The sequence below is a fragment of the Sinohyriopsis cumingii genome, chromosome 15 (genome assembly GCF_028554795.1).
Source record: "Sinohyriopsis cumingii isolate HCF-2022 chromosome 15, ASM2855479v2, whole genome shotgun sequence".
In the NCBI taxonomy this organism is placed as follows: domain Eukaryota; kingdom Metazoa; phylum Mollusca; class Bivalvia; order Unionida; family Unionidae; genus Sinohyriopsis; species Sinohyriopsis cumingii.
In genome coordinates, this window is record NC_142975.1 from 31,133,331 (window position 1) to 31,149,666 (window position 16,336).

General features: G+C 34.5%; 1 protein-coding gene across 1 annotated transcript in view; it reads right to left on the reverse strand.

Moving 5' to 3' along the window:
• Positions 1 to 16,336, reverse strand: part of LOC149781499 (uncharacterized) — a 314,868-nt gene that overhangs the window by 20,144 nt on the left and 278,388 nt on the right. Inside the window, exon 25 of the mRNA XM_089934975.1 lies at positions 4,730 to 4,882. Within this exon, the coding sequence (XP_089791101.1) occupies positions 4,730 to 4,882 (153 nt within the window). The remainder of the gene's footprint in view (positions 1 to 4,729; positions 4,883 to 16,336) is intronic.

Below are 16,336 nucleotides of genomic sequence, written 5' to 3' on the forward strand. Positions count from 1 at the left end.
AGTTTAATAGAAACTGAAGCAGATTTTTTTATGGTTTAGACAAAGCGCTTAAAAAAAACCCGTTTGAAATCGCCTTAAGTAGGCATAGAAATTTTGTTATGGAATGAACTATTACCAAATTCCATATGAGCTATTTACAAATTCCATATGGTATATTTGCCAATTCCATATGGACTATTCACAAATTCCATACGGAGTATTGCCAAATTCCATATGGATTATTCACAAATTCCATATGGAATATTGCCAAATTCCATATGGAATTTTAATTTTATTCCATATCGACAACCTACAGATCTCATGGACTAATTAGCATATTCCATGAGATTTTCCATACAGAGTACGTACGGAGTCCATAACATTTCCATATGGATACACTGAAATCCGTAAGAGTGCTTCAACTATAGAATCGAAATGTCCATATGGATATTTCTGTAAAAGTACATATGGATTCCATATCCATTCCATGTGGAAAATTTCGTACAGGTACAATATCACGATCGAGAGTACATTCTTCATAAAGTCAAAATCAATTTTTATTACAGATGCTTATCTACTGGATTCAATGTCACCTATAATTAAGGAAAGCATGACTGTGTTCTTCTTAAAGTGATTTGATTTGCAAGGAATTTGTATACCATGGTGAATATTTATCTTCAAAATTAATTAAAATTATATTTTGAGACTTTTATGCAAAGCAAGAGTACACAGGCTCTCAAGTACCAAGTAGATGAATGACAAAGTAACAATGCTTATTCTTTAAATAGATGAGGACCAATTAGTCACCTTGGGATGAATGTGTATGTAACGTTACCTGGCAATCCTCCAAGCACTTCAGGAGGGTAGTGATGAAATATGTGCTGAGAAATTGCTGGACAATGGACAACAGGCTATTCCACAAGCTTTTCTGGTTAATGACCAAAACAGTTTAAAAAGAAACAAACAGGTTTTTACCGTTTTAGGAACAAAATGAATCATCATTTTTTCATTTGTGATAGGTATAGCAGCTATAGCAGAAAGTATTAGGTTTAATCATGGGTCTGAGCCTCTGGAACAGGCCAAGCATATGTCCCTGTTGTGACATTTGGTGCCCAAAGTAGGACCATGTTTTTTAACAAAGTGGCAGTGAAGAGTTGAGTTTTCTGGGATCTATGTGATCACATTTGCTGAAACACTGGGGCATGTGTCTCTGAAGAGTATGGGGAGGGGTGGGAGAGAAGTAGCAGGAATGTCACAGGAACAAGCCAAGGAGAAAGCCTGGATAGGTCAGGTAGCAGAGCAGGTGACTAGTGTGTGGGAAGTTCCCGGTTCAAGTTCCTAGTCCAAGTGCAATATTTTCCACCATGCCACTTGAACAGAAGCCTACATACCAAATGTAAAGGGCATCAATAATCTCAAAATTGGTCATGTTGACAACTGGACGAACAACTATATGAAAGTCCCCATGTCGCATTAAAGAACGAGATACAAGGGCAAACCTTGCATTATGGTATTTAAAAAAAATATGAAGAGAAAAAGAAAAAGAATTTTTCAAATACAAATTTTAATTTGTATATTTAATTTGGGTAGTGTGACCTATAGCAATAGATGGCATGAGAACTTGAGGGTTCAAGTCCCACCAAGACCATTCCACCTGTATCCTTGATCTTCTTAAGACCTACAACTGACAAGGTTGCTTCCTTGCTCTGGACAATTCATAATTATTAGTGATTTTCCATACTCAGAGCATAAATATCTTAAGAATTTGAAACTTTCTGCAATATAACACTGCCTTCATCAGTGACTAATGTTGATCATGTGTTTTATAATGGTCATGTGATATGAGTATTCAGACAACATGGATCACAAACCATATACACCACTCCCTCGATAACTCGCGCACATCGGGGTCCAGGCGCGAGTTATCGAGGTACCTATAAAATAAGATCAAAACCAATAAATAGATTGACGACATAACGGAAAAATAAGGTGGGTGGGTGGGTAGGCAGATTATACTGTTGAATACTCACTTTATAATCGTTCTGAGATTAAGTGTTAATAAATATCTCTTCATAATGGTGTACTTTATTATTTTCTCATAGGACAACATTAAAAATGTCAGGTTAAATTACAGTATATTGAGGCGATCATTGAAAACATTATTCCACGTAGTTTCCGTTCGCTGAACATGTGTACCACTTCACACATTGTGTACTACGTCACTAATTTTTATGTTGAATTGGATACATTCTAGTTTTACTGTTTGACCCAAATTAGACGTTCTTTTATATACAAAAGTTTGACTCTTTTGAGAAACAGTGTCGATCGAACGATAGATAGATAGATTTGAATGCAATAGAAGTAAAATGGAAAACAAAAAAACCAAGAGTTAATCAGTACTAACATATTTAATTGGTCTACAAATTTAAAACAACGTAAATTAGAACAAGTTAATACTTGCCGTTTGTGCCACGCTTGACAAATATCAATTCACTTTTTGAAAAAATCAGTTAATTTTTGTGTGTGTGTTACTCCTTGGTTTCTCTGCCGCCGAGCAAAATCCCTCAGATTTCTCAACTGCATGAGCTTTACGTAGTCAACATTTTGGGTCTCCAGCCACCTTATGGCAATATCAAAATATCTGATTGCTTCCTGTGCCGAGGGGTGGGGGTGCAACATCTGTGTCTGCATCACTTTCAACACTTGTGTTACTCCAGCTAGAATCGTCTTCTGCTGCAAATGTGTTTGCTATAGAAATAATTATAGTTTCATCTGACATGTATTCGGCTGTAGGGCAATCATTGTCAGCACAAATCCACTCCTCCATATCATCAAGAGAAACGCCCATCTCAGGACTATGAGTCTGTACTAATTTCTCCCAAACAGCCTTGGCATTAATGACATCAGTTTCACTGAAACATTCGAAGTCACTATCATCGTCGTTGTCTCTGTTACTGTTTTGCTTTACGTCAAAGGCAGCACCAAGACCCTTAATCCAGCACCCGAGGTCTCTTGTAATCAATTTTTTTTTAATGCAACAAACACTTCCCCAAGTTGATGATCAAAACAAAGCTGGCATGTACATGTAATTAGGTTCTCACAGAAGTACTCACGGGTTTTGATGTGACGGTCGATTGACTCTTTTCATGTTTTCAATGAACAGACTATGTTGTGATTATAATGTTTACACTGAAACGGAATTAAAAGATTAGAACGTGACTTTCACACAGAAGACGTTTAATTGGTGTTTATTTCATTCTCTGTTGCCACCTGTTAACATTTACCAGAAGTTTTCATTGATTGCTATTTCACCAGACTGTTTATTTACAGTATAATGACAACTATTTATCATAAAAACTTACATAATATATATCTTTAAACAGAGGTCTCGCTAGGATTTTAAAACTGGGTCTTTCTGCCTCTAAATTCAATCACTAAATATCAGTACATTTTCTCACTCGGCCGCCAAGTCAAAGCCTTTGAACTAGCCGCCTAGCTGTTGCATCATGTTTTTTTTTTTTTTTAATGTACTCTTATAAAATAGCAACAGTACATCAAAGAGTCTTTCAGTCACTGAATTCTGTCATTGTAAATATCAGCACAGTAAACTGATCAACACATTTTCCCACAAAGCAGGTGGCTGAAACAGGACCGGCAAATCTTTGAATTTTCCCGCGCACCTATTACATGCGTACGGAGGACTCCCGCCTCAGTGATTTTCTGCGTCCCAGATAAAAAATTGGCGTCCAAATATGCGTAATTAAGTGTTTTTGAGATCTCTGGAATTAATTCTTCTCTAGAACTTGCAAATTTCAAAATATGGATTATATTTTTACTGGCATTAATCACCATTTTCGATGATAAAACGAGCAATGTATCAAGGTTTAATTTATCAGTTCTTATCCTAATTTTTTCATGTTCAGCATATTTTAAAGATATTTCAAATACATTTTCTCTGGAAAAAATTGGGAGCCAAGACGGACACCGCGTTATAAGCGGGATCGCGAGTTATCCGGGCGCGAGTTATCGAGGGAGCGGTGTAACTCTTTCAAACAAGAACTTGCACATGTGAAGGACAAAACAAAATTTGAAAAAAATGTGCGATTCATTATATCAAATGTAATGATTGTAAGAATGGCTAAATCACGGAAACACAGGTACAGTTTTAGAAAAAAAGAATCAACGAACACATCAGTAGGGAATCATCGGTCGTACATGAACTTTGAAGCAATATGGGATATTCCATCATTCCTAATCAGAGAAGGTCATCACACCAGAGGACAACATACGGAAAAAGAAAGTGAAGGAGGCGACTGAAATATGACAGCTGAGGCCAACACTGACTAGTGACGAGGGACTTGAATTACCACCACCTATACCAGTCTCCTTGTATCACATAACCTCCTTGTATCATGTGACCATTATAAGTCTCGTGATTATTATTAATCGATGATGAAGGCAGTGTGATACTGCTGATTTTTTTTTAATTTTTAAGATATTTATGCTCTGAGAATGGGAAGTTACTAATGGTCTTGTTAAGACCTAATTTCAATTTACTTAAATGCATTCCAATATGAAAGTTGGAGCATCTTCTCTATCATGTGGCAGATAGAAGAAAAAAAAAAAGAAGATATGATCCAATACAAATTTTAATTTGTATACTTGATCTAGGTGGTGTGCATGTGAACTTCAGGGTTCAAGACCATTCCAACTGTATCCTTGATACTGTTAAAATATAATTTCAATATACCTGAATGCATTCCAATACGAAGTTGTAGAGTCTTCTCTGGCAAGTGGCGGATCCTAAAATCGCACATTGATGATAACAAATCCAATGACATTGTAGCAATTTCACCTGCATGTAACTCTCCATTTCTAATTGGTAGTCCACTGACAACCATATCTGTGAAGAAAAATTATACATGAAAACCAAAATATGTACAATACCCAAATTTATTATACACAGTGTTATGACTCTAAATCTAAATTAACAGAAAGAAGTAAAACCAACGATTAAAGTAAAATAAAATTAACTCAATATTTCCCTACAATACAAAATGAAATTCAAAATAACACAATATTGTGAATTAAATCCTAAATGTCCCATCACAAGCCTAAAAATATTGAATGTTTTGAATGAAGTCTTCAATGCCCTGATGTACCACAATGATGCAATCCAGAATGTTTTTGAATGAGTTCAAGTCCAAAATAATTTCCATCAGCACTTAGCAATTCCAAAGAATAATTTGAATAAATAATTCCTCATGAATTATATCTGAACACAATTGTTAAGGATTCACATTGACTAACAGGAATGGAATATTTCTTTATCATGTCACTACACATATAAATTTTCACATGACCTATAATGTAATAGAATGTGAAGATTTTCCAATTGAACTACCTAGTCTAACTGTAAACAAGACTGAGTCTATAATCTTCTGAACTAAAAGGTTATGTCAACATGTTACATGCAACTTACAATCATGGGCCAAGTTAAGCACACAATATAGATATACATAACACCTCCCTTCATAAAGAAAAATAAATATATATAAAATAACATTTTCTTTGTTCTTTTACATATCTGTCAAATAGGCATATGATACTATAAACTTAATTTATGCATCAGCCATACTGTCAGTAAATGATGTGAAAACAAGGCCACAAATGCAAACAAAACCCAATAGTGGCTTATCACTGTGTTGGGTTCTGATGTGCACAAATGTTTCCCAATTTAACAAAAGGAATCATCATTGTATAGTTTCTTTTCAGCATATATATATATATATATATATATATATATATATATATATATATATATATATATATATATATATATATGCTACATAACTGCCAACCCTAGAGTACAAAAATACTGACTGCTTATGACAAAAAATTTCAGGAACAAATACCGATTTTTAAAACTTTAATGCATATGTAACTATTTACAACATTGCAAGAATCAGTGAAGTAGGACAATACCTTAATTATATAATGTCAAAGTTGCATGTGTTACACTCTTGCATCTTGTGAATGGGGAACACTGTTCCATTTGGGTGCCCATTTAAAAGGTGGATGAGAGCAACACACACTCAGGCTGTTTATAGGAGCCTTTTCCACACTTTGTTTTGTTTTCAATCATTATCAAATCCAATGCACCATCTTTCAGTGATGATCTGAATTTAGTCTAATTTTCTTTCTGAACTGTTTTTGTTCTGGCACACAAGTAGAAGTTGAATATTATGAAGATGAGGTACAGTGATAGCTGCAACTGTTAGTGCAATCCAATATGGCGGTTTAAGACAGGCATGGTAGCCTCGATTTCAAACAAACTGATCATATTTTATAACTCTATTCCTATATACATGTGATACATTTCTATCAGAATGGAACCGAATGCCTGTTTCAAACCGAGAATTGCAAGGAAATTTTTAATTAAATTTAAAAAAGAACACAACAAAAAATGAATTTTTAACAAGAAAAATTTACACCCATATTCAGGTCCAAAAAACAGGAAAAACAGGACACATGGCAGCTATGATACTAATATATACATACATACATATATACTCTATTTGTAAGTTTTCTGAGTGACTAGAAATGTTTCCTGTAAATAAGTTTCTGATGCAGTAAGTTGCTTACATTTATTTTCCAATACATTTGTGCATCCAATACAATTCCTATTCCCACATGCACAGCTATGAGCAAAGATTATTATGCAATCTGATATCACTTTGTTAAAATGATCACTTTTACTTTCCTAAATCTTCTCAACACATGCCCATTCAAACATGTCATGAAAGTATATCTTCATTCAAACAATGTATTAAAGTTATCCATCAAAATTCTTTAAAAAAATAATAACTGACTCTATACCTTGCTTGATAATAATAATAATAAAATAATAATAATAGTAATGACTTTATTTAAAGAGGGTGACACAATTTGTTGCATGGAACTAATCCACCTTGTGGCCCACATTTACATTCAGAGTACAATTACATAGTTACACACACTCACAAATAATAATTAAAAGAAACAACACCCCCCCATTGATAATAAGCTATATTTATATATGGACATAATAAACAGAAAATATGAATGTATATGCTCTAACTAGATACACTGTATACAGTTCAAAAATAGTGAGAAAACAAAATGGAATCTTATGAAATTATACTTCAAGTTGTAATGTATTTGTGAGGGGATCAGACCAGCTTCATTTTTCATCCATTGAACTGGATTATAATTAAATGCATTTGTAATATTTGTACTTTCTCTATCTCCTTTGGGGTTGTGTTCCAAATTAGTGACCCTTTCTCAAAAAGTTCTTTATTTGGTTTTGGATGGAATGAAAGTATAGCCATGCAAAGTATTAAGTATGTTATGCAAATTATACAAATTACAACAGTTTATAATTGGCTGAAATTATCTGGTTGATTTTAAATCAGGCAATACAATTCCATATTTAAGTTTGATGAAATCAATCTTAATGAACTCTTCCTTTAAAGTACACCTCTTCCTAATGGATATCTTATTTACATTTTAAATTCTATAAAAGTCTCTAAACACACTTTTTCCTCTATAAAGATGTAGCTATATGATTCAATTTGTAATTATTTTAAAGTCAAGTCCCTGTAAGTTTTTTCACTATCTAAAACTTGTATTAAATTTCATACTTCTGGGATAATATGCTCCAGCTACTCGGGTCTGACAGCAGAGAGCAAATGAAATAGTTTCTTTTCTTGTCTTCAATATTCATCATCAGTAAATGTGGACTTAAAAAGATTTTCCTTAAACAGTTATTTCAGTGTTTATAAATTTCCAAAATCTGAGATTTTCTGCTCTTTTTTGCTGTCAATGTACTGTCAATTCTTCTTAGTTTGAATGACCAATGTTTAAGATTAATATTTCATCCATGTCCATGCATCAATCAAATTATTAATATTAAAATTTTTGTGTCCTGTTTAACTTTAAATTGATCATTATTAAGTTTGACCAAGTTTTCTTATATATCTGAACACATTTTACATAAACTAGTGCCAAATTTGTTTATCTGGATCTTTGTTTCAGTTAAGAAAAACTGACTTAGCAAATGTTTTGACTATCTCTGACAATGAAACTTTTCTTTTCCCAAAACATTTCAAACACTTTCACTATGACAAAGTATCAGTTTGTCAACAAAATCTTGATTGCTGATTAAGGAACAGTGTTATCTGAGTACGTGTTATTAGTCTCGTTTTGAAAGTTTCACAAGTCTATAATAGTTAAAATTACAAAGGAAGATAACTTATCAATGACACCCAGCTTAATTACACAAAATATACACAAACTAATGCAACATATCAGTGACAGTACATCTGGAATCACATTATCTTATCCTTTGATGTGTCTAATTTCAATGTTGTATTCCTGCAGCATTAAGCTCCACCTAATAAATCTCATATTTTTGCTTTCCTTTTTGTCAATGAATGTAGTAGGGTTGGGGAGAGGTTTGTAATCACTGAATACAATAATCTCTTCTCAATCATGGAATAAGTTCTCTGGTGCTTGTTTAGTTTCTTTTTAGAAAAATAGCATGCTAGGTGATCCAGTTTTTGTCTTCTTGAATCAATACTGCACTAATCCAATACTGGTGCATTTTTAAAGATGATTTTAATTTATCAAAAGATTCCCAAAACTTGCCAGACCAATGAAACCTGGATTTATTACTCAACAAATTTATCAGAGGCTCAGCAACTGTGTAGAAATTTGACCAAAATTTCGATAATATCCAGTCATACCCAAAAACTTGCATCAGTTGTTTATTACTAATTGGAACTGTCCATACTTTTAAAGGTTCAACTTAACTTTGTCCCATAATGACCTAAAAATGTGACACAATCATGGCAAAATTCACTTTTACATAAACTGACCATTCAATCTGCATCACTCAGTCGATCAAAGAATTTCTGTATAGTTTCCAAATGATCTTTCGAGGTGTCATTGTGGATGATGATGTCATCCATGTGTTGCAATTATCTCAGTAAGATGTTGTCATGTTCATTAAATGCTGTAATGTTCACAAAGAATTTTTATACCAATGGCACTTTATACTGATAAACTCCATCTGGAGTTGCAAATGCAGAAAGTTTGTTTGCTTTATTCATTTAGTAGAAAATGCCAGAATCCTTTTTAAAGGATAAACTCAGTGTCATACTTTGCATTTCCAATTTTGTTGATGCAATTATCTATTCCTGGCATTGGATAAATTCATTTTGGTGATACTGTTTACCTTTCTATAGTCAGTACACATGTGGAATGTATTATCTAGTTTAGGCACAAGAATACATGTGAAACTCCTGTTACTTTTACTTCACTTAAAATTGTTCCCCAGCAAATACTGAATTTCTTTTTTCAAATATTCCTGTCTGAGAGAATTCCTTCTGTAAGGATTATGTTTCACAGGTGTAGAATCTACAATCGTGATATCATGATAGTTTGTATTTGTTTGTGTTGGAACATCAGGAAACAAGGGCTCATATTCACATAATGGCTGTTTTAGTTTTCTGTTTTCTACAGTTGTAGATGTGAACATTTCTGGTTCAGTTTATTTAATATTTCTGAATTTCAAAGATTGGCTAAACCAGAGTCAGTACTGTCAGACTACATTCCATCTTTTACATCCTCACTGTGTGGGGTAGGTACAACTAATTAATTGGAAAATTAACTATGATATCTCTGTTACACCTTTAACATATTTATATCATTTATATGACAAAGTTGCTTCTGTTTCCACTTCCCAGGAGTGTTAATGATATAATATAAGTTGTTTACTTTCTTTTCAACTGTGTCAAGACTATAAAATTAACCCTAAAGCGGATCTTGAAGTATAGGCAAGAGTCAGAACTTCATCACCAGGTTGAAAACTTTTTCCTGTGTATTTCTGTCCTAACAAAATTTTATTTTTGACTAGATAGAGCCAGGGGGCCACGAGTGGCCGAGAGGTCTAAAGCACTCTCCATTACGGATCACTGCCATCTCACCTCTGTCTGCACAGGTTCGAGTCTCAGATTCAGCCAATGTGGGTATGTGAGAAAGCTTGCCAGCAGCTTCTTGTGGGTTGGTAGTTCTTTCTGAGGTTTTCCCGGGTTCTTCCTCCACCATTAATACTGGCAGCCATGTATAGCCTATCGTGTGCTGAAAAATGGCGTTAAACCCCACAACAACAACAACAAGGTAGAGTCAAGATTTGCTACTTTATAAACCCTGGCCAATTTATAGTTCAAATCAGTGACATATTCAAGATAACCTCTGAATCTTCAATCAAAAGAATTTTTTTCTTTTAAAAACATCAATAGTCCATAGACAGTATGTCCAGAAAACGAGTTGAAATGGACAAAAACACAACAATTTTGTTGTGATGGGGTTTCAACCATTTCTCAGCACAAGATAGATCATATATGGCTGCCAGTATAACTGGTGGAGGAATAGCCTGGGAAATCCGTGTTAAGAACCACAAACCCACAGAAACTACTGGCAGTTTTCTCACATACCCACAATAGATGAACCAGAGACTTGAGCCCATTGGACACAGGTTATATGGCATTGACTGGTAAAGGTAAGCAATATTCAGACCACTTTGACACCTGGGGCTCCAATGAATCTTTAACTGAATTCTAAACAGCAAAAGAATACCATCATCCTGATTCTTTCCTTTAACAAAGAAATATGACAATATTTTATTCATTATCCAGCTAAATGGTTCATCAAATGCAGGAAATGGTTGCAGATGAGCATCAGGTATCTTCTCAATGGGTTTTACTACCATTTGACAAGTGTGACAAGGTCGATAGTATTTAGAAACATCACTGTTAAGTTTCTGCCAATAAAAATGACTCAAGATCTTATGATACCAGTAAGTCTTACTGACTCCTAAATGACCAGCCATGGGAGTTTCCTGGGCTAAACTTGTTAACAACAACCTGATAGCACAATGGCCACTCGTCACCAGTGAACAGTTCAGGTGGTCTCCATTTTTTCATAAGTACTCCATTATTCACAAAGTAATAAACTGGGACTTGTGTGGCTTCAGTTTCAGTCATGGTCCTCTGAAAATAGGAGATCTCAGGATCTTGTTTTTGACAATGAGTGATTGTCTTTTGTCACCCTGATTAGAACTGAGAGAACAAGTAGTTAAAAGATGTTTAAAGTGATCCATACATTTGATTTATTAATACCAGGAGCAAAAGTGACTTCTTCAAAAGACTGACCTATAAATGTGTCAGCAAAAGCAATCATTTCCTGATCAACATCATTTTCAAGAGCTGTTTTTTTAACCATAGCTTTAGTAACTCCACTTGCAGTACAAATAAGGGATTTCACTCTAAGCTGGACTAACTGTTTGATCGAAGCAAGGTTTGTCAGTTACAAGTGGATTAGCCATGACCTTATATCCAGCTAGGTCACGGCCTATTAATGAAAGAATACCCTCTATAGGTAAAGAAATGCTCTAACAGTCACAGGTCTGTAAACTAAGTCTGGTGCCAAATTGACACAGTGGAGAGGAACGTTAACAAAGCCACACACTACTCCCTGAATAAGAGCACTTTCATTAGAAGACTTCTCAGACAAAAGCAAAGTACCTGATAACAAAGAACATAACTTTGACAAGTTCATGTATCCCTTAAAATTTTAATCAAGACAGCTTGGCAGAATCACCCAAAAAAGCAATATAGAACCTGCTGCCATGAATAATTCACAAGTATGCAAAATATAATCAGACTGGGATTTGTCTGATCAAACAAATGTACTCCTTTCATTACAAGTCCATGATCTTGACATCTTTGAAATTAGAGCCTTTGGAATAGCAATTCCTGTAATATATTGCTTCTTTTTCAACCTGTATAAATCAGAAATATAATAAGTGAATATGATGGAAGGTGACAAGATGGCTGCCATGTATGGATGGTCTTAACACAGCTCCACTTAATTCAATGAACTTGGTATAAAAACTGGTGTTAAATATGCTAATACCTATTGCAATAATTTATACTGTGGATTTAAGAAAATATTAAGTTAGTGTAAGTGAAATTTAATGCGCACATTTTCATTTATTTAAGTGAACTTGGAAACCTGTTCAAAACAAAGGATTTCAGGATATCCAAGATGGCTACTGAAGTGGATTAATTTGAAACTGAACTACATCTACCATATCTGAACTTCAGTTGATACCAACTCAAACACATTATGCAAGTTTCTTTCAAAAGTTTATAGATATGTGCCAGTCATATATAAAGATTTGATATACTTTCTATCACTGTTATGAACAAGATAAGATTCATGGAAACATATTTAAATACCAGCCTTGTAGGTTCCTTACTCAACACACTCAGCTCAACCTTTTCTGCATCATTCTCTGGCTTTAGTATGTCTGATATACCTGAAGGTCAGAGCCACACAGATAACCCCATGCAGGAAAGTCATGTTCAGAGTGAAAATGAAAACAATGGTACAGATGATGATTTGAAGTTATCCAATATGGCTGACATTTATCTAGAATTCCTGAGGGTCAAACATAATAAATACAGCATCACTGTGCATATAGATCCACAACAGTTTGAGTTTGTAAAACAGATATTGAATTCAGAAGCTTGCATGACTTCATGCAGTTCAAGTGTTCAAAATGGTACTATCTACAGAACACAAGAGAAAAACACTGTGACAGCTACATTGTATAAAACAACATGTGTCTTACATATACAGTGGAACCCCGCTATAACGCGATAACTGAGGTCCACAAAATTGGATCGCATTAATATCGGGGTCGCGTTAATGCGAGGTTTTACAGTATTTTACTTTTTTTGAGAGATCAACTCATTAGCACATATACGTGTATTCATGTCTACGGTATATGATGAATAGGGTATCAACAATGTTTACTAACGAGCCGTCGTGGCATTCAGTTCATCTATAAAGCATGTAATTCCAATGAAAAATTGCACACAGATTTACAATATTCAATATTTTTCCCCCAGATCATTGTATCTGAATTCAACGTCTAATACATAGCATGAACAGAGTATCAACATTGTTTACATGCCGTCTGATATCGTACCGTTGGGGCTTGAAATTAATCCAAAAAATATGTAATTCCATTGCAAAAACTGCATACATATTTTAACTATTCAATTATTTTGTCACACATCATTATGTGTCTGAATTCAATGGAAAAAATTAACAGCAAAATTAGGTTAAGAAAGATGAAGCACGTGTGTGGTTCATTACGTTCCAGGGTCTATGAATGGTGTCTGCACAAATTTCATACTGCTAAAATTTTCTCATATGCGTTTCCGTGTACATTTATCCATTGCAAATTTCCAATAATTAATGCTTGTACATCTATTCGTTTGAACGACTACAACAAGAATAATTACAAATTAACACATGCTTTCAGCATGCATATAACTTTTACTTCAGATTTTGTGAATATTGAAAGAAACGTGTGAAAACTACTATACTAATCATGGTGCAAAATGCAGAGAACGATTTGCATTTGTGAACTTGCTTTTCCATAACGGTAAAATATTTTTAAAATAAAAAATAGGAAAATTAATAATGAGTTCATAAACAAACACCACATCCATTTAAAACCTGAGTACTAAGTGCAGTATGCCTGCAATGGTCACGAGTCACTAAAAAAAAAAAAAAAAGGTAAAGCTGAACACGTACAATTTCATACCCATTCAATTTCCAGCTAATAAAGCGGACATTATTTACTGGTCAACTGATTGTGTCTAATAACACCGCCATGCCCAGCAAACATGTTGGCGGCTTTTGTTTTTTGATGTTTATTAAATTGTGAGAATCTTTTATCAACCACCACACTGTCTGCTGCTTGTTTGTGTATACACTTAAAGAAACACATGTCGGCTATTGTTTGAGCAACAATGGTATACAGAATTAATTGAAGACAATCACAAAGACGACTTACTGGCTTTACTCATGGATCAGTAACAAGTAACATTTCCAATAATGTTTATTTTGGCTTAACACTTCAAGAACCTGGTGAAATTATTAAATTTCAGAAGCCACGCCACGATCATATTATATTCAAATTCATACTCAAACTCTTCCCCAAAATGATAATAAACGTTTTACACATTATTTCTCTTCCTTTTAAAAAGTATTTTTTCCGGGTACGAGAAAAATGCATGTACATGTATTTAAAATTTCAGGAACCACGCCACGATGGTATTATATATCGTATTATACTTGAATTCATACACGACCTCTTCCCCAAAATGATATTTTTTTAAAAAGCAAAGTGCAGAGAACGAATTGCGTTTGTGAATTTGCGTTACCATAACGGTAAAATATTTTTATAAAAAAATATGAAAATTAATAACGAGTTCATAAGTAAACCCCATACACATGTAAAACCCGAGAACTAAGTGCAGTAGGCCTGCAATGGTCACGAGTCACTTTAAAAAATAATAATTTTAAAGCTGAACACATGTACAATTTCATACCATTTCAATTTCCAGCTAATAAAGCTGACATTATTTACTGGTAACATGTCCGATACAGTTTATTTTGGCATAACACTTCAAGAACCTGGTGATATTGTTAAATTTTAGAAGCTACGCCACGATCGTATTATATTAAAATTCATACGCGAACTCTTCCCCAAAATGATAATAAACATTTTACACACTATTTCTTGTACTTAAAAAATATTTTTTTCCTGGTACGAGAAATATACACATACATGTGTTTAAAATTTCAGGAACCTCGTCACAATCATATTAAATTTCGAATTCATACGCGATCCCTTCCCCATAATGATAATAAATTTGCTAATCACTATTTCATATACTTTGAAAAAAATATTTTTTCATGTGTGAATGAATATACAAAATTTCGGGTGCCATGCCACGACTGCGTTATATCCAAATTTGCGTTATAGCGAGGCGCGTTATAGCGGGGTTGCACTGTACATGGGCTGAACAGTTTCACATGGTTAGATCATATTATCTGTAAATGTAGACTGGATGAGAATATCCATGCTAAAGGTACCTATATGCTGACATCTACACCAGTAACTAGATGCAGTACCAAACATGAAACAGCTCCTAAAGTCTTTGACCTAAATGACTCATGCAATAAAATTAACACCCCTCCAGAGTGTCAGGCAATTACACACTCCATAAATCATGATCACAGCAGTGATGGCTTAAACCTTAATGATGTCTCCATGTGTGTAAATAAAAAAAACACAATTAGGAACTTGGAGGCCCAAATTGAAGAATTAAAGCTACAGTTATATGCTATTAAGTCAGCACAGGGAAGGATTAATGAGCAAGTAACCTCATGTGAAATAGAAATTCAGACAGACTCCCAAATAGCAACAATGTCTGATGCTCAGACACAGACAATCCCAATACCAGCCAAAAGAAAATGTAAAATGACCATGCAATAAAAACTGACACCCAAAGTAATCCTGCATTGCAAACAAGAGTACCCCCCTCTAAGTCATGTGTCGCACCTACAACAGCAAGAAGTGTACACCCATGGCCCTCAGCTCAGACAAGTCTGTTGCCTGCACCAACAACTGCATTTCTCAGCACTCAGACAAATGTCTCAACATCAGCTTGATTCGCTGAAACACAAATTTCAGCACCCCTTCCTCTGAAAGATGTGTCTGAAATACAATCCAGAGTCCAACACAAGCCAGAAAAGATAAGACTCTAATAACTGGCTCCTCAATATTGAAAAGTATAATACCAAAGAGACTTTTTAAAACAGATGTACAAAAATCGACAACATCACAATCTGTTCTGACATAATAATGAATACTGACCTAACCAAATACAACCAAATTATTATTTTGAAAGTTTAATGTATGCTGCTAGGTATTGCAGCCCAAATACATGTAAAATAATGATATCAGGACTACCTCCTCGTGTGGACACCAAGGTGAAAGAAATCAATGATCTGATAATATGTGAAGACTTCAACATACAGTACATTCCACAACACACATCTTTCTTTCTTCAGAACCACCCACACCAAAACTGACTACCCTTCTGCACATGAGATTCTCACGTGAGATCTAACTCAGGTTAGTCTCATGTGCAATTTAACATGCAAATTAGGTAGAACTCACGTGAGCAAATAGATTCTAATAAGAAAATCACTTGTGCAGGAATTGTTAACAAGAGCAATATCTTGCTCACGTGAGCCACACCTTGCTCATGTGAGCCACACCTCGCTCACATGAGCGAGGTGTGGCTCACGTGAGCAAGATGTTGCTCACGTGAGCCACACCTCGCTCATGTGAGGAAGACCTGCTCACGTGAGCAACATCTTGCTC